General features: G+C 34.3%; 1 protein-coding gene across 2 annotated transcripts in view; it reads right to left on the bottom strand.

Moving 5' to 3' along the window:
* LOC136025920 (gastrula zinc finger protein xFG20-1-like) overlaps window positions 1–19,978 on the bottom strand; it is a 47,629-nt gene extending 27,651 nt beyond the window's left edge. The window contains exons 1-4 of one of the 2 annotated variants that reach the window (XM_065701991.1): window positions 19,868–19,978; window positions 9,520–9,688; window positions 5,966–7,040; window positions 1,858–2,015 (exon numbers count right to left, since the gene is read on the bottom strand). In XM_065701991.1, coding sequence (XP_065558063.1) covers window positions 1,858–2,015; window positions 5,966–7,032 — 1,225 coding nt within the window. In that variant the 5' untranslated portion in view covers window positions 7,033–7,040; window positions 9,520–9,688; window positions 19,868–19,978. The remainder of the gene's footprint in view (window positions 1–1,857; window positions 2,016–5,965; window positions 7,041–9,519; window positions 9,689–19,867) is intronic. The other variant, XM_065701992.1, reaches the window with a different exon arrangement.
* Between the last annotated feature and the right edge of the window lie 302 nt (window positions 19,979–20,280).

The following is a 20,280-nucleotide window of genomic DNA, read 5'->3' as shown; positions in this document are numbered from 1 at the left end:
GATGGTTAAATCGGGAAAATGACTATTTCTAATTTTATCTGGTCCGGTCCCTGATATGCCTGCCAAATTTCATCGTCCTAGCTTACCTGGAAGTGCCTAAAGTAGCAAAACCGGGACCGACAGACAGACCGACAGAATTTGCGATTGCTATATGTCACTTGGTTAATACCAAGTGCCATAAAAACTTACTAATGAAAAACTAAGAAGTCACCCACGCTGGTTACCCAAACAGTTTGAGAAATTTAGGGCGCCCCGTTCACTGCGAATCCAGGGGACTTGTCGGTCACATGTCAATTCTAAAACTCGGTTGCCCACCTGAGACTCTAAAGCTCGGTCGTCCGCCTGATACTCTTGGCGGATGGGCCTATCAGGCTTAGGCTGCTTTTTCACCTGCGAGTCCAGTGGAAATTGCCCATCACGAGTCAGCTCAAGAATCCTTATTTCATATGAACAATCTCAGTTGCCCAATTGCCTGCAAGTCCTGTGGACATGGTCAATCATAAATCTCTGTATAGTTTTATGGGGGGGGGAGGGTCTTCAATTACCTTCAAATGACTTATAGGACTAATAGACTATTTTGATTATCCTTAGTCAGTTCCTATTTACCTTAGTTCTCCCCTAGGATGGATGATAGACTGTCTATAGACAAATTGACGGATGACCACTAAGTCGCCTGGACTCGCAGGCGAAAAAGCGACCTATGCCTAATAGGCCCATCCGCCAAGAGTATCAGGCGGACGACCGAGCTTTAGGATTTACAGATGACCACCAAGTCACCTGGACTCACCAGAGAACAAGTGACCTAAGCCTAATAGGCCTGTGGACCTGAAGTTTCAGGCGGGTGACTTAATTTATAAGCTCAGACAGTTCTACTAAAACAAGATTAATTAAAAGTTGGTTGACTGACAAGTCGCCTGGACTCAAAGGCGAAAAGGCAACCTAAGCCTAATAGGCCCACCCGCATTGAGTCTCAGGCGAGTGACCCGCGGGGAGTATTTTCCGGGGGGTGGGGTAATCGCCGGCTCCACGATTATTTTCCAGAGTAGAAAAAATTAAGATTCCGTTTAAAATATACAATCTGAGCATAGGATATACATTCCTATAATCGAGTGTTTACCAGTCCATATACAAACATATAATATATATATATATATATATATATATATATATATATATATATATATATATATATATATATATATATACATATATATATATATATATATATATATATATATATATATATATATATATATATTATATTATATATATATATATTATATATATAGAGAGAGAGAGAGAGAGAGAGAGAGAGAGATGGCACAAGAATTACTTGTTATGTATAAGCTTAGTGCCTGAAATATGTACCACAATCAAGATTATCCAAGAACAGCTAAGAGTCAATTATGATTGTAATCAGCTTTAAGTAATTACTTAACTTACGCAATTACTTAGTAAAGTAATTAATTAATTTAAGAATTTTTTTTAGTCAAGTAATTACTCAATAAAGTGGAATAGTGAGCCCTTGAAGGCGCAGAAACTGTACTCACAAGACTAGGGGCATTTGTCATTTTTTCTACGGAAAAGACCAAAGAGACATTTTTCTATGAAAATACCACCCTTCCCAACAGTTATTTTTCAAAGGTCGGAGAGGAGGGGGCAAAAATCAAAGAGGGCGATCAGGTACCCTCTCCCTAATGGAAACCACGGAATTTATTGAATGTGGAAATCTTTAGCACGGGAAACTTGAGAAACAAGAAAAGTAAAGAGTCATTTAAACTTTAAAGAAAAAACAATAAATACTAGTAAAGTAAAAAAGTAAATCAAGAAAATAAATTAATAAGGATATATTCTAACCTTTTAAATTATACTTCTCATTGAATGTCCGACCACAGAGTTTACAGGCATAGGCTTTTGTTCCATTGTGAAAGCGCATGTGACGTTTAAAGCTGGAATTCTTTGGAAAACTCTTTCCGCACTCTTGACAAAGGTAAGGCTTCTCTCCAGAATGAACTCTAAAAGAAGAAGAAAAAAAAACATGTGAAGAATTGAGGCAGGTATATCCAGAATATGCATCGGCACTGTTTCTGTTTTCTGTTTCTGTTTTTTCTTGCCTGTTTCTGCCTGTTTCTGTTTTTACAAAAAACAGAACAGAAAACAGAAACAGGCTACCTGTTTTTGTTTTACCTGTTTCTGTTTCTGTTCTGTTTTTTTTCATCTGTTTTTTTCCGTTTCTGTTTTTTTTTATCTGTTTTCTGTTTGTTTTTTTTTTCAAATGCCGCGCTATCTAGCGGGCATGATACCGAAACGCATGATACCTATCCGTACCTACCGTACCGAAACGCACATCTAGCGGGCATGATACCATGATACCGTTGATTTTTGAATTTAAACAAAAAGGGAATAGTTGTGGGAAAAGTCAAAGTCATGGCCAATTGTAGAAAAAAGCTAAGACAGATTGTCCAATTAAGTGGGCAACCCAGTCAAGGTTAATTTTACCCCTTTGATTGCAGTTGTGACTGTCTCCCATTTATGCTACACCTCTCCGTGCATGCATGTCCCTTGACAATGCCGAAATAGAGTCAACCCGTTGACTACGGGTTGACTACTTTAAAATTTTCCTCTCATGCATGTCACTCCACAATGCTCAACTAGAGTCAACCTCTCATGCTAATTCACGGCGGGGTAAATCTGAGCGAAAGAGAGAGATAGAGAAAGAGAGAGAAGCTTGAACGCTATACAGTGGACATGGGCTAGATGGGAACCCGATATGACAATGTCTCTACTGTTGGTATATGTGTAGCGGATGGCTATTACCGCTTGAGCAACGGTCTAACCATTGACGGCTTTAAGGATTCGTGCTTTAAGCGGCAAACATGGGCTCAATGAAATCCCATATAAAAGAGGAATATAGCGTTGGTTTTTACTTAGAGCAATGGGTTACCGCTAGAACAGCGGTCCAACAAGCCACGGCTTGAAGGCATCCGTACTTTAAGCGGTGAACCTAGACACCTGGGTATGTGTGTAGCGGAGGGTTATTACCACTTGAGCAATGGTCTAACCATAGAGCGTTGGTATTTGCTTAGAGCAATGGGTTACCGCTATAGCGACGGTTTAAATAGCCTCTAACTTAAGCGGTGGACATAAGCTAGATGGGATGATTCTGTGTCTGTCTGGTATATATTAGCAAGCAGCGGTCTAAGTAGCCTCGGCTTGAAAGCATCCGTGCTTTAGCGGTGAATATAGTGTTGGTATATGCTTTGAGCAATGGTTTACCGCTAAAGCAACGGTCTAAGAGCAACTAGGGTAAATTGTCAATTATAAATGACATTTAAGCTTTAAAGGAATATAGCGTTGGTATCACCCGATTGGACACATTTTATGACAAATTTCGCCCCCCCCCCCTAAAAATACGCTAGTGTGTTGAATTACACGAAGTTGCTCATCTTTTGTATGTGACTACAAGGATTTAACAAGAAGATGTTTTCTTTCCTATTAGAAATAGAAGAAGTAAGGAAAAAACAGGAAAAACAGCTGTTTTTTTTTTAAAAAAACAGCTGTTTTCTGTTTTTTCGAAAAACAGAATAGATTACAGAAACAGGTCACCTGTTTTTGTTTGACCTGTTTCTGTTTCTGTTCTGTTTTTTTTTCTAACTGTTTTTTTCTGTTTCTGTTTTTCTCAAAAACAGAAACAGTGCCGATGCTTAATCCAGAAGGAAAAGATAAGTTTAGAATGAGAAAAATCATAAATGTAGTCAGCTTTGTGGGAAAAACCGATCTACTTCAGACTGAAAGTTTGAAATTTATATAATTATACTATAGATATATAGATAATTATATAATTATATATAGGTACATGTTTATTTACAACAAGAATTAAACCATATAAACAAACAGCACAAATGCCTAAGGGCATACTTAAGTGCGTGGTATATCACAAAAAAAAAGAAAAAAAAAAAAAAAAAAAGTCATTACTTCAGCTTAAACTAATGTGCACTTCTTATGGAATTCAAACTTCAACACTCACAACGGAAAATATTATGGGAGACCAGCAACATGATTTCTATAGTTTATCTAATAACCTTGACAGGTTCCCAAAGCCATTTGTTTCACCTATTTGCGATTTTTTTAATTTCTTAGAAGTCTCCAATTATGGGCTAAAGTCAACACCTCTAACGAAGCAAAAATTTTGGCATCTTTTAGTAAGCCCAAGTTTTATTGTGCTCATAATGCCACTTTTTTGTCAAAACTGGAAAAATATATTATAATTCTTGGTTTTATGCACTTTTTTTCAAAATTTCGTCTTTTTCAGCAAATTTGGGTCTCTGACTAAGAAAAAAGTTTTACGAAATTTTTCAGAAAGCAAAATTTACCACAAATTTTTTTGTGGTAAATTAAGAAATTTACGTAGTCAGATTTTCCTCTAGCAGCAATAGTTTTGGGTTGTTTGTTTTTTGTCTGAAGCACCACTAATTTCATAAAAAAAATTGAGAAATATGGTAACGGGATTACAGAACTAAAGAAATAACGAACTATAAGCCTGAAAAAAAAAAAAAAATCAAAAGAGGCTACATCGATGAAACTTTCTAAATAATTGTCCATTTTTTTGAAGTCTAAAAAGCTTATCTTTTGAATTTCTCACGGGTATTATCAGTTAAAGTTTGAATAAAAACTAGATGCTTTTACCACAAAAAAAAGAGTAGGACAACCTCTGCAAATAGGTCTCTCAAATAAAACTCCTAAAGCTGCTCCAACACCAGCACACCAAATACAACCAATCAGCTTGAAAAGATTTTTTCCACACGTGTTGTTAAGAGAGCCCTTTTCAATGCCTAAGCATTTACACTGCCATCTTTTTCCTCCTCAAAGCTTATGTAGGCGGAATAAGGCTTCAAATTACCTTGGGAGGTATATATTTTTCGCCATTAACCCTATGCACCGTAAAATGAACAAAGTGGAGTAAAACCTGGGTAAAAAATACATTAACCCTATGCACCGTAAAATGAAAAAAATGGAGTAAAACCTGAGTAAAAAATACATTAACCCTATGCACCGTAAAATGAACAAAGTGGAGTAAAACCTGAGTAAAAAATACATTAGCCCTATGCACCGTAAAATGAACAAAATGGAGTAAAACCTGAGTAAAAAATAGATTGAGCAAGTATTTGCTACAAAATACTTGTTCAAACTAAAAATAAGGAATTCAAAACGAGATTCGACATCCGACGCTACATCCAACGCTAGCAAGGTCGACCGTCTAACGTCACATCAAATTAGCACATTTCAAACCAAAACACAAGAGGTAGAGAAAAAGGCAACTACCAATGAACAGTCAAAAGGACCATATAGGACATTTCTTAAATTTGACCTAAAAGAGTCTGACAACCTCCCCCCTAGAAGAAACTTCTAACCCCCCTAAAAGATTAGATGAAGCCATATAATCAATTGAGCTTTAGCTATATTGCTAAGTCGAGGAACAGGAAAAACAGAGAAGAGAGAAATTAGTTTGTCTAAGAGACAAGAAAAAAAGAAAAAACTAAAAAAGAAGAAAAAAATAAAAAGAAAAAACTGAAAAACGAAAAACTAAAAAAAAGAAAAAAAAATTAACATTGGAAGATTCACATTGCCGGTAAACCGGTAGTGGGGGACTAACTGACACTCCACGTGTTGCTGTGGCGTGCAGAGAACAGCAGAACAGAAAGAACAGCAATGTTCTTAATGGGTCAATCAACCCGTTCAAAAAAAAAATCATCAAAGAAATATATTAATAAGAGTTTTATATGGGCCCGTCGGGGGAGGGGGGGATTGATATATATTACACTATATATTATATAGTGAACTAATTATATTATCATATTTAAAAATGCATGATAAAAGTTATCGAGTATTGTGTTCACCTTGTCCCTATGCCAATAAAGGAGTCTTGTACATATTTACCTAATAAATATATTTAAAAAAATCAAACCTTTGATGTAACTTAAGAAGAGCTTTTCTAAAAAAGTTCTTTCCACATATATCACATGTGAAGCTAACTTCTTTTAAATGAACAGCATTGACATGTCGACGAACACCAGTCCTTTGAGTAAAAACAAGCCCACATGTAGGACAAGGATACCTCATTTCATCATGAATTGCTGCTATATGCTTTCGAAGGCTCGGCTTGTGACTATATGATTTTTCACAATGAGGACATGGAAAAATGTCCTTGCTCTTACCACCTTTCGGTCCTGTATCAGCAGAAGAAGGATTCAATGAGCTGCTGGAAGCTTGGAAAGCTATCTTCAAGTTTTCGAGGACATTTTGCTTCTTGAGTGGTGGAGAGTTTTCAGCAACTGCTTCAACTGCTTTTTCATCATAAGATTTTTTCTTCTTGGGTGGCTTTTGTACTGTGGATTTATGTCCAAACGTATAATCTGGGAGAGTTGACTGATGAAGCAGTCCAGACAAGGGGGGAGTTGTTTGCACCCCTTTACTTATAAGAGGACTGTTGAGGATGTGTGAGTTCATTTGCTTGGAGGTTAGAAAGTCTGATGGCATAACTTTGTCGATTTTAGAAGAATGATCTATTTGCTGATGGTTAATAGATATTTCAAAGTTCACATTTGAATCTAAGCTTTGAGTCACAAGACCATTAAAATCCTGGTTTTGCTGTTGTTGGTTATTAAAGTTTGGTACACTTTTTTCACCATATATAAATCCCTGTTTCATTGTCAGATCAAAAGTAACTGGTTGTTGTCTTGGAAAAAATGAACTAATTGTCTGCTGTGCTTGCTGTATAAAGTCGTTTCTATTTGATGATAGATCAAATGCAACATTTAACTGATTGTCTCTCTGTTGGCTAGGTTGAAATGGGTTAGTAAAATTATTTGCATAATGGTTGGAGTTTGTGAAATTCTGATGAGTAGTTGGAACAGTGTATGTTGTAAATCCATACGGATAGTGAAGATTTTGTCCTTGATTAAAATGATGTTCTTTGTTGCTTATCGATGATTCATTGCTGTCCATGTTTGAGATATGCATAGGATCTGCCATTTTTTCGCCTGAAAAAGGATCAACTTTAAATAAAAACACAACTTCGTTAGGACCCAGAATATAAAACCACAAAAAAACCCAATAAATTCTAAAAAAGGAGAAAACAAACCAGAAAGACCATGTGCATCCCCTTTCATATCAATACTATTACCCTTAAAATAAAAATAAAAACTGAATCCCGAAATATGCTAAAGGCCCATTTACAATGATATTTTATTGATACCAAGATATAGCTAGTCCTAATTTGAGCCAATCAATTTTTTTCATAGAAATTATCTGATTAGCTAAAACATTCGATGAAAAATCCTGATTGACTCAAGTTAGCTCTAATTATATCTTGATATTTGTAAAAATCACTTTGAATGGGCCTTCAGGTGTAAAGATCGAGCATTGTATTGAAATGATTAACAGTTTCAGCTTCCATTCCGCGTTAATTAACAAGGCTAGACTGGGGAACAAATCCCCCACTCCAGGGTAGGTGAAAATGTTTATAGTGTAGTAGTCTCTTCTCATAGCTCTTTGCAACTAAAAGGATTTGGAAGAATTAGAAGATTAGCCTTTGAACTTTCAGCTATGGCATCATTCATTCATTAACTCATAAAACCTGTATTTTAAGAAGTATAGCTGAGTAACTTACGTCATTTGAGTCATTGCTGATCATATTATTTTTATAAACACAAACAAAGAACAAGCATCCGTTTAAATGTTCAAATACAAATACTTAAAATGTTCAAATACTTCAAATATTGAAGCTAAGTTGTCTCCAAAACTGACCCCATGGCTCAATTTTGCTGTTTTTCGTTTTCTTTTCTCATCAGAGTTCTTATTCATTAACTGATTGTTGCATAATAATAAAAATTAGTGATTATTTTTGTGAACTGTACACGTTAATGCACTAATAATTGATCTTTTGGAAGTGCCAATACCACTATTACCAACTGACTCCAGCGCCATGCTATCGGAGGCATGCTCCTCCTCAGCTCTAATCTATTCAAAATCTCATTCTGTACCCCCTTCCCATCAAGTTCCAATTTTCTTCATATTTTTCGTTATGAAATTCTCCTGTCCCATTTGGCGACAACCTGCTTTTCCTTTGGCACCTCATAGACTACTAAAACGAACAGTCTTTGGCAATATGTCGTCCGTAACACGTGTCCTGTCCTTTTTATTTCACATACTTTACGCAAAAAAAAGCAACTTCAGTTTGAATTATATCAAATCATTCAATTTGATTTGGATCTCCGCATCATCACGCATGCTTGAATTCTAATATTCTCAAAATTGTATTCTAGTATTCTATACTAATACCAATGTATTCTAGTATTCTAATAATTTTATAAAATGTATTTTGTAAATATTTTGAGTGACTTTTCGTATGACTTTTTAAAGGATGATTCCCATCAATTTACAAAGATCAAGTGTCAAGCACATCTTTGACACTAATACATAATAAGCATTGCCATTATTACATTTATTATACATTATTATTACTTGACAATGGAATCTAGCTAGGTCATCCAAAATAAAGGCACACTCTCAACAGGTAAATTCCTTTGCTGGCAATGTCCTTTAATTTTGGATGGACAAGATGCAGAGAGCCAAATTTTTTGAGAATAATAATAATGTAATAACTAATGTATTCTAGATTCCGTACTTAAACATTACTAACAACGTAATGAGCCTAATTTTTGTTAGCTGATTTCCTAGTCTGACTTTAAAACATGAATTTTCAGAACATCAATTCTTCAGTCTAAGGAAGAGTTGACGCTTCAAATCAGAAAATAAGTTTGAAAACTATTGGTTTCTTGTAATGACTGAATTTATTACTTTTTATCAAACAGATTTACTGTGTTTTACTTTTAGTTTTACTACTGAAATAGATATAATCGTATAGCTCTTATAGCATCAGAGTTAAATTTAGAAATGCATCATATTAGGAAATATATTTTGGAAAAGGTCAAACCCTATAAATAATAAAATTCAAGGCTCTTTACCAAACCAGAACATACCAAAACAGAAAGATCTTTAAGGCTAGTCTCTTCTAGTTTTTATATAATGCTTTTCTTTGTATGCTAAAATTGCTGACAACTGTCATGATTTAAGCAAATTCTAACAGCATTCAATTCAAAGTAAATTCCTATGTTATAAAGAAATTATTAAAAATTTCCTTTATATTTTATTCTGTTTTCCAACAAATATTAACTTAGTTATTCAGATTTGTAAATAAAAGAGAAGGGAACGAAGGTTTTAGATAACACTTCCTATCACAGAGAAGCAATTTTGGTTGAAAACTTGTTTTTATATAGATTTTTAGGACAAAAAAAAAATTTCGGTTTTCAGCATTTTCCTTATTATAAAGCTTGCAGTAAATACTAGAGCTTCTAAATAGCACACAGTCTTAATTATACAACTAACACTTAGCAAGCACCAATAAAAAAAAGGCAAAAAAACAATTTTGAAAATTAAATTAGAAATTTGCTTAGTTACCAAGTTGTCCACTCTTTCTTTCCTAGTTGTAAGACTCACGAGTCCATTGAAAAATAATAGCCAAGTTATAACAGCCTTTAGTGCCAAATTTCCAGTTCCAAAAATTTGATGCAAATTTGATGCAAACTCTCAGGTTATTTGAATAAAATTGCCAAAAACAGGTACTTTGCTATGAGAAAGAAACAATCAATAAAACATGGTTTGTTTTGTAATATTTGCCTTTACCTAGCACCCAATTATGTTCTTTTATTTATACAAGGTGAAGTATACAACACGGAGGATTTTCATGTTGTATTATTGCACTGTCAAAGGAAGTGCGTATATCAATAAAACTTAGAAGTATTTAAACATGCAAAAGTGGTAAAAAAAGCTCCCAAATTTAATAAATTTATTTAAATAGATTCAATTCTTTAAATACATTCTTATTCCATGCCCCCCCCCCACCTGGAATACAGAGCAGAGTAGAAAAAATAGAAGTGTAACAACCACTCAAAGAAAAGGATTTTTTTTATTTGGGTTTTGTCTTTAAAAACTGTTATAAAGCTTGTTTAGAATTAAATAAAAAAAACAAGTTTTTTTAAATGAAAGTAAGGAGCGACATTAAAACTTAAAACGAACAGAAATTACTCCGTATATGAAAAGGGCTTTTTCTCCTCCACGCCTCCCTCTTTACGCTAAAGTTTGACTCTTTCTCTTAACTCTACTTTTTAAAACAGTAAAAAACTTTAGCGTAAAGAGCGGGGCGTTGAGGAGGAAAAATTCCATTTTTTAGAGTTTCGGTTACTTTTGAGCCGGGTATATATATATATATATATATATATATATATATATATATATATATATATATATATATATATATATATATATATATATTATGAAAAGAGAAATCACCAATGCAATAGCACAAACACATAAAAAAAAAAAAAAAAAAAAAAAAAAAAAAAAAAAAAAAAAAAACAGCACGAGAAAAGGAAGACTGTTTTCCTAAATTAGTGATTAATATAGACCAGCACTTGAATGAGGCCTTAACCCTACTCATCCATACAATAACATAGGCCAAACAGCATAGCCATACACAATCAACCATAAAGAATAATCCATGGACAGGCAGTCATGTCGTCAATAAGTATAAGTCGTCATTTACCAAACAATAGAGACAATAAAGACAAATAATTCAGAGGCAACAACCCAACACAAGGACTCATCAGGAGAATACACTTGCATATAGGGTTTCCGCACTTTAAATTCTCTACCCAGTCAAGTGTTGTGCCTACCACAGAATATCCATGGCATTCCCGTGTCAGGTATCGCCCCCAAAATACATGCCTATGAAAAAAAAAACAGAAAATGTAGAACAACCAAGTAACACCAAAACAAGCTTATCCTGTTAATATATTCCTCTTTTTAGCAACAACAGGTAAACTAAATATGATAAATTTTACCAAATCACAAATATTAACACTGCAAAAAACCTGAATGAACTAAACAATTATAGAATTCATCTTTACCATGTGGCTATTTAAAAAAAAAAAAAAAAAAAAAAAAAAAATAAAAAAAAAAAAAAAAAAAAAAAAAAAAAAAAATATATATATATATATATATATATAATTAGCTATAGAACATAAGTCTATTTTTTTTTGTTTCTTCTCCTTAGTTTTTATAATATAATCCTAGTTAAGGGGTCAAATTTCAACTTTATTAACCAATTAAGGATCATCCTATTCCTATTCAATGGGTCTTATCCTATAAGTCCAATAAGGTCTTATTGTATTAGGAATCTTGCCTGCCTTTCTTTCATAATGACGAAATGTAACTTTTAGAGTGAACCAGAACGAGAATTTAGTCAAGATAGCAGAATACGGGAACTAAAAATATTGAACTTTTAATTCTAAATAGATAAGTAATCAACAAATGAGTCTAAATAAATAGCTTAAATTAAATAGTAATATTCTTTCTTTTACAGTAAAACTATTAGTTTTTCTACACTGGTGTAGAATGATTTTACTGCTTACTGTTTGAAATACGGTCAGTCAAACAGGTACCCAATAGTACCTGTAAATAAGTCCTGTGGAAAACATCTAACAAATCCCCCATCTTCCAGAATGCGCGCATTTTGGAGTGATCCATTCAAATAACGCCAAAGTTAAATCCGGAGTTTGGCTTACTGATTTAATAGTGATAAGTCTTTAGTTTTATCTGACATTAGTTATTCTCATCTGTTCCATACTTCCCCACAGGTAAGTGAATCCATTTGTTTCTTTATGTTAAATTAGCATATTGTCCGTTTCAGGAGTAAGTAGAACTCTTGTTACTTTTCACATCCCTTATTCAACTAAATTACACATAAGATACATAAGATGTTAAATACATAAGATGTTAAATACTTAAAAGTGTTCCTACTGCTGAAGGTAGGAAGACGAAAAAACACGCGCTAACAAAATTTTCTGTCTCATTTGAGCTGTAAGTGGCACCAAGAGCCTGTAAAAAAGTCTAGCAACTTCCTGTCAATTATGAATAATAAGAAAAAAGGCACAAATGTACTTCTCAACCAGGATTTGGCTCAGCTAACACAAAAACATCAGACAAAACTCAAATCCATCATATCAACAATTCTTTTCTGTGCAACACACGACCTGCCACTGAGAAGAAAAACAGATAAATTTTTTTTAGGATTTACTAAAATTCAGGCAGGAAGCCAGCGATTTGGCTTTACTTCATCATTGGAATGATGGCTCAAAAAATGCAAGCTATGTGGGCCATAAGACCCAAAATAAAATTATTGATATTTGTGCTACATCCTTAGGGTATACAATAATTAAAGAAAAAGGATATGTTTTCCATTTTAGCTGATGAGACCATGGATATGGCTGGAGTCTAACAACTGTCACAGGATTCGTAGCATTTTGAAAGCACAACAAAATGTATCAGGGAAGATTTCCTCGGCCTTCCTCCATTATTAAATGGCCCAAACGCGCAGAACATCGCAAGTACAATAAAGAAAAAAAAAATTCTGAGTGGGGGCATCAATAAGTGATGCTGTTGGACAGGGGTATGACAGCTGCAGCACAATGACTGGCCACACCTCAGGGCTGCATGAAAATATTTGTGATAAATTACCCATTGCTCAGCATTTTCATTTTTCCAGTCATCACCTAAACTGAGTTGTTAATGACTTTATTAACATTCCACACATAAGAAATGTTGTGGGAATAATTAAAGAAATAATCAAGTTCTTGACACGCAGCTGTAGGTGTCACTTAACAGAACCTATGCAATACAAGATGGAATGAAAAATACCTTACAATTAGCTGTAGGTGTCACTTAACAGCAGATGTAGGTGTCACTTAACAGAAGCTATGCAATACAAGATGGAATGAAAAATACCTTACAATTAGCTGTAGGTGTCACTTAACAGCAGCTGTCGGTGTCACTTAACAGAAGCTATGCAATACAAGAGCTGTAGGTGTCACTTAACAGCAGCTGTAGGTGTCACTTAACAGAACCTATGCAATACAAGATGGAATGAAAAATACCTTACAATTAGAAAATCTAATTCTATGTTTGCCAATATTATGCAATCCCTAGAAAAGTTATCATTGGAGGGAAATAGGGAAACAAAGCAAAAAGCTTATCAGCTACACTGTGCTGTCGTGACCATAGCATTTCTCATCTACTCAGAAATGATTTCTTGGTGTTCCAGCAAGCTTGAGGTAGTCAGCCAGATAATGCAGGAAGTAAAAGTTGATCTACTGAAAGTGTTGAGCCACAGTCAACAGTTAATCAGCCTTTTTCAATATGACCAAAACCGTAGTGAACTTCTATTCAAAGAAATTATGGTGGTTGTGTGTTATAAGTCAGAGGTCATAGAAATAACACTCATAATGCCAAGAACAGGCAGTAAACAATCTCACAGGGCTTAACAACCATACATAGTTATGCTGATATGGTTCTATACCCTTATTCAGACCATTTCCCACTTGTCGCAACAGTATCTTGTGGCCAAATAAAAAGAAATGAATTAAAAAAAAGTGAAGACTCGTTTGTTAAAAAAAGAGAATTTACAGAGGTTTGGTGAAGAGTCAAACAGCATTGTTTGGGTGCATTTGATTACATGATGGGGATTGTGCAGCCAATATATGATAAGATTTTCCCAGTGAAACGTAGTTTCTACTTTTTTCCCACATAAATCGTTCACTCTACAGGTAGGTGATTAAGGAGGCAGATAATTTTGTTGTTGAGTGCCGAGACACCACACGTGCAGGTTTCAGAATTAGGTATTCAGCTTTGGCTATTTGGAATGATATCCCAGCTGGCATTCAGGAGGCTGAACCCATTGGGTCATTTAAAGTACAGTTTAAGAAACATTTATCAGGAGAGGGTAATTAATTTTGGTATTATTTGTTAGTTGAGTACTTTTTTTATTTTTATTTTGTAAAAAATTTTTGTTGTTGGTTGAGAATCAGAGGATTGCAGCCGTCCATCATTGGGCTTCTCAGGACTACCCCGGGCGGTTGTTTGTATATATAGTTTGTTTTGTAATTATTAGTAAATAAAATAAATTCGTCTAAAAAAAAAGTTTGTCTAATTTGTCATAACAATCCATGACTATTTTTATAAAATCAATATTCATCCCACACTTGGATTCAGATGTTGAACCTTTGATGGAAAATTTTTCTGAAATGAACCAAGTAGCATTTGAGGTTTTCAAACAGCACTCATAAAATTTAGCAAAAGATGCCAAATTTATGGACAATTTTAGTGATCAGTTGGCAACATGGTATGACCTCTGAAAAAACACTAAAGTGGCTGCTGACCTTGATAAAATGCTTTTGACTGATCTCCTAGATGAGAACGCCATCTTTCTACCTTCAATCTAACACAAACTAATTTATTAACAAGATTTTTATCTACCCCACACATAATTGTCCATAATCAAAAAGAAATGGTAAAAAAAACTCGTCTTCACCAATGATAGTTCTGTCATGATTGTAAATAAAGCTGATCAAAGGGGGAGGGGAGGCAACATGATGCAACTACCTCTTGTGCCATGGCTGGGGCATTGCACACTTTGATCAATTTTTACTGTGATTTGACTTTTTTTCTTATAATTTGAGTCAGGACCAGGGCATTTTAATTAATTTTGCCCAAGGCACCATCAGCCCTAGGAACCGCGCTGATTGCAAGTTTATGCTTTGGAAGGTTGGGAGTTTCAGAATTAGAAGGTGTACAACTAGACTTTTGCAAGAAACAGGTCAGACATAGGAAAAAACATTGATAATTTAACAGTTGAGTAAAGATTTGCAGCTAATGATGAAGTTCTGGGAATATTTTGTGAATATACCACAAGTTTAAACTCGCTTGTTTAGAAGCTTTTAAGTCTCTAAGTTTGTGGCAGTAATAGGTAAGGAAGATTTCGAAAACTTTTGAACTGAGGGAAACACAGAATAATGGATTGGATATAGAAAATGAGATGGTCAAAAATGGTCACCTTGATCAATATTTTATGTGATCAAGTGGTACATATTTGCCAGTATGAAAGGAATCTCTCGGGAGCCCTGTGACTCAGCTTAGTTGTAAAAAGACATGGGGTGAGGGGGTGTTTTTAAAAGTCAATTTAGAAAGGGAGGAGCTAACCTTCATTAGTGAGCTGAAGATGACAAGTTTACTTCTTGGACCAAGAAGGAACTATTAAGGGAGATGGAAAGAGCAATATAGTTCTCACTTTTACCCCATGTGTGGAGATATGGAAAGTAGGTCAAATGATAGCTCTATATGAAGAATTGAGTTAATGAAAAAAAGAAGTGTAAGGAGTTTGGAGGTTTGATGAAAGATGGCTTGCAAGCATAAAAAGGAATGAGTGTTTTGTAAGCGCAGATGAGTGATGAGTGGTTTTTTACTTGGTGTAAAGATTTTTTTTCGTTTTTTAGTGCTTATGTCACTTTTGCTTATGTTACTTAGAATGTATTTTTTCATTTTGTATTGCCATGAATTTAGGGTTCTTAGAGCAGTAAAACTATCATTATTATTTGTCATTTACTAACACTACACTTATCTCCTAACTAATTCACTTTTTGGGTACCGTATCAGAATTTCTCATTCAAATACTGTTGCCTTTTATATCACAAACTTCACTTCAGATTGATTTTGAGTTCTAAAACGTGTCATAAGCTGAACCTCCATTCACATGTATTGCTTTTTTTTCTTTGATTTTTTGAATTTTTGTTGGGTCTGTACCAGGGGCAGATCCAGGATTTTTTTTTAGCAGGGGATGCAAAATGTTTTACTCTGGTAAACTTACAAACAAAGAAATGCCAGCAATTTAAAAGGACTCAATGATTATATGCTGTAGTTTGGTTGTGGAAATGGTTGTAAATTTAATCTTAATCTCCTGAGGGTTAAAGTTCTAATAAATCTGTTGAAATTAAAATAGTATAAGAATATTGATACAAAAAAACAGTAAGTTATAGAAACCACTCTGCTATAAAAAAATGAAAAGCAGTTCACCCTCAACAAAAAATATGATATTTAATATGGCAACATGATATTATTCCTAAATTCACCACTACATTAGGGGGAAGGCGCCCCTCTGGATCCACCACTGGTCTGTATATGATTTGTTTGTCTGTTTATTCATGCGTCAACATCATGATAATAAAATAGGAAAAATTTGTCAGAATTAAGACTACAATTTGTAGCCCTTCTCAAGATTGCAACTGGACCAATGCAAGGGATGCTTGAACTTTTGCAAAAGCTTTTACCCAGCTTCATAGCTGCTTAATCAACAGTAGTTTATGCAATGAACATGCTAACATGGAATTAATGAAAGCTGTCTTTTTCTAAATGGTTCTATAGTGAAAATAGCTTGTAAAAGAGTTTGACATAGTAACTAGCTTGTTAACAACTCAAATATAATACTTAACTGGTCAACAAAATACTCTTTTATATTTTTTTTTACTATTTTTTATCTTGAAATTTATTTCCCCTCCCACCTCTGATAGAAATAGAACAGAAGGCATAATATTTGGGAGTTCTTTTTTGTCTTCAGAAGATTTTCTAAAATATCTTTTTTGTTATTTTCATTGAAAGAGGATTGATGAAAAAAAAATCTTCCCTATATAATGAAAATATATTTTGCCCTCAACCCCCTCCCCCATATACTGGAAAATGTATTTTGCCCTCCCCCCTTTGATATTTCTTTTTTAAATTGACATCACTGTGACAAAATACTTTCTTTTGAAGTATCTATCCCTTGCCTCTCTAAAATGGTAATTAAAACTAAACTGAAGCCAGGATAAGCCAGAAAAGACTACACAAACAGTGAAAATTACAAGAGTAAAAATGCTAAATCAGTGTCCAATTTACTTCAGAAAACCATGCCATTTATTTCTAGCAAAAACGAAAAAAAATGCCCTCTAGTGGAAATTATTGTGAATCAGCAAATATGTTCTTGTGATTGTTGATCTGTCTACCAGAAAAAGCTTTAGAGAGGGGAGAGCATGGAAACATCTAGGATACAATTATGGAAGCAATAATTACTGGGTAACAAACTTCTGTGTGGGCTCTTCTGAACTAAACAGTTCGCTGAAACAACAAAATATTGCTACCATTTAATCTCCCATTCAATACTGTTCTAAATATAATGGTCCCTACCACAGTAATTGAATTCCAACCCTCCCAAAGAATTCTGAAAAACAAAACATCATGCTTGGTAAAACAAAGCCTGCTAAAGAATCATCAACAATAGGCCTCTAATCTAAAACCAACCACTCTTCAATCTCAACTTTTGTACCTGGTTATTACCTTAAATTTATCTTAAATTGCACCAAGGAGCAATCTAAGGATTTCTCCTTGTAGAGCTCCATAATGATGACTTGAGTTGTATTCAAAGTTCTTTAGTGACTAGGTGCTGTTGTATGATCAGTGGTATCCCAATTAAGTTAACACTCTCTGGAGGACCACTCAGCATTCAGCCTAACTGTTTCATTATATAGTTTGTTCTAACTGTTGAAAAGTTTCAGGTGACCTCTAGTTCCTCTCATCTAATCCCTTCCTCCCATCTCAGCAAGACAAAGACAAATCCAAAAAATAATTACACCAATCCAGTAGAGGTAAAAAAAAACAGAAAATAATGTTAGTGACTGGATCTATCAGGTTAAAATCACAAAAGATTCATCAATGACTCATGAGCTGACTAATCCATCTGACCTTGTCCTACCTCTGGAGAATTATATTTTTACTAATCATTGCAGTGCCCTTAACCCTATTACAGACATCCAAAATTGTTTTGAAAGTTGTGAAGTGAATAACTTCACAAATAAAAAATCCCCTTTGTCTCAAATATGTAAATGTTGATTCATGCAAAATAGGAGATGACTGTACTTTTAGACAGAATCATGCTTCAAGCAAGTTTCTACAAAAAAATTATTGTGGCAGTAGTGCAAAAGAAAATTGCAAGTTTTTCAAGCATAGGAATAGCAAACTTGGCCAAAATTGTTCTCAAAATCATACAGCTATAACAGCTGCTTGCAACATCAAGACAGAAAATTACCATACAAACCCTGACCTGACCAAGAGTGATATTTCCTCAAACATTTGTAAGCAATTCTTAAGTGGTAATGTAGAGCTAGTTGTTGCAATTTGTTACATTTATGTAAATTATACCTATTAGGTAAATGTAGTATACTTGTGTGCTATTTTAAGCATGTTAATATTTGTACTGTTTTTTCAAGTGGCTGTTGCTTTGGTTGCACTAAAGCTCATGTTAAGGTTCCTCCTTCTTTTTATATAAAAAGAAATTCACCTACATCTCCTCTTTAGTCTAAAGGCAGAAACATGGGGATATGATCCTGGCACACAAACTCCTCTCTACTAATCAAGAAAATGAGCTCCTGGAGAATGATCCCTCCCACATAACACAAGGACACCCAAAACAAATCTGCAAACATCATGCAAAGACTGGAGAAATATGCAGCTTCTTCTCAAACCAGATTGTGAACCTCTGGAACAACCTCAAGGACAACACTATTTCTGCTGAATCAACAGATGTATTCAAATGCCATCTGGATGCCGAGTGGAGTGAGACAAACCATGGAGATTTGACTGGGATGCACCAGAATCTAATCAACCAAGTATGTAACTATCATCATAAGGAGTGATTCAACAGGATCAAAGTCCTTATTTCACTCTAAGCTGTGATTTAAGGTAATGACAGGTCTACCTATTGAAATTTTGGCAAAAAAACATTTTACCTTAATTTTCAGTTACCAGTTGCTTTTTCTCTGCCTTTAGTTCTGAAAATGTAATTCCTGTTATTTGGGTAGAATTATGAGCCAAATCACTGTTGTTGTTTTTTTTTTTTTTTTTAATTTAGGAAATGTATTTGCATATCTTTAAAGCCTTATGAATTGGGATTGAGCAAAGTTGTGAAGCTGAAAACAATTTTGTTGTACTTCATTCAAGCAGACAATCTATTTTGCAAGATTTCACTTTTATAACACACATATTTTTGAAGGTCATTAAAGGTCAGGGCCCTCTAGAGGGAGGAGTAGAGGTAGGTACTCCAAAATACCTTCACAGGACATACTGGGCCTGTATACCCATCCCTGAAAGTTTTGTTTTCCAAACCCTAAGCCCTTTCTAAGATAGCAAGAAGCCAATAAACTAGAATTTTACCCAAAATTTTCTTAAGTATATTACTAAGTAGCCTACTTCCTCCTTCTTCAAATATTAATTCATATCCTAGACTATTTTACAATTTTGGAACACAAGAAAACTCTTTTCAGCTTCATAACTTTGTGCAACCCTAATTTATAAGGTTTCAAAGGTCTGTAAATACATTTCCTAATTCTAGAAAATAAAGACTGATGTGGCTTAAGATTCTACTCAAATAACAGGAATTGCATATCCAGAACTAAAGCCAGAGATAAAAAAAAAACTGATGACTGAAAGTTATGGTAAGATGCTCTTTTGTCAAAATATCAATGGTCTAGATATGGAACTTGTCAAATAGGCAAATTTTTAAGACCTAGGAATTAGAAGAGGGTTAACATGGAAGCTTGTCAATATCTTCCCTGCATACTTTTTGGCCCTGAAATCATTAGGCCTACTGAAAGTTTTGTTTTACTAACCTAACCTCTCCTCAAGATAGTGAAACGTATCTAAACTAGAATTTTACTGTAAATTTATTCAGATTGGATACAATTCGAGAAAAGATTAGCAAATTTGAAACACAAAGCAAAAACAATACATAGAGACCAGGCAGCCTAATGAAGTGTTTGCCCTACTCAGTACATTTTGTTGAAATATCTAGCTTTTATCTTCAGTTTTCAACTAGAAACCGAAAAATTACCTATAGACTTGATACCAAGTCAATTATTAAGCATATGTTCCAGGTCTCTTGAAAATCTCTAGCCCCTTAAGAAGGAGGTAAAGACTCCATTTTCTTGTATGGCGAAAAATACAATGCACATGTATAAGGTTGGACATATGCAAATAAACAAAAATAATATGTTTTTCTGATTTTGAATATCAAAAACTAGAAAGATAAACCAAGCTTCCTTTAGTTTTTCATACTTAAAACATTTTATTTATTTATTATTGCCGTTTATTATTGTACAAAATAGCAGCACTGGCACAATATCAGAGCTACCAGCTCTCGCAATTTTGTGTTTCTGTCTCATCTTTTCGGTCATTGCCGTACTGTAGTACATAAGACACAGAAAGTCTTTTCTTGCTTTTCCATGAAAAACAGAAAAAGTTTGG

This window comes from Artemia franciscana, chromosome 4, assembly GCF_032884065.1.
Source record: "Artemia franciscana chromosome 4, ASM3288406v1, whole genome shotgun sequence".
NCBI lineage: Eukaryota > Metazoa > Arthropoda > Branchiopoda > Anostraca > Artemiidae > Artemia > Artemia franciscana.
Note: the sequence above shows the minus strand (reverse complement) of the source record. Positions and strands in the feature narration are given on the sequence as shown.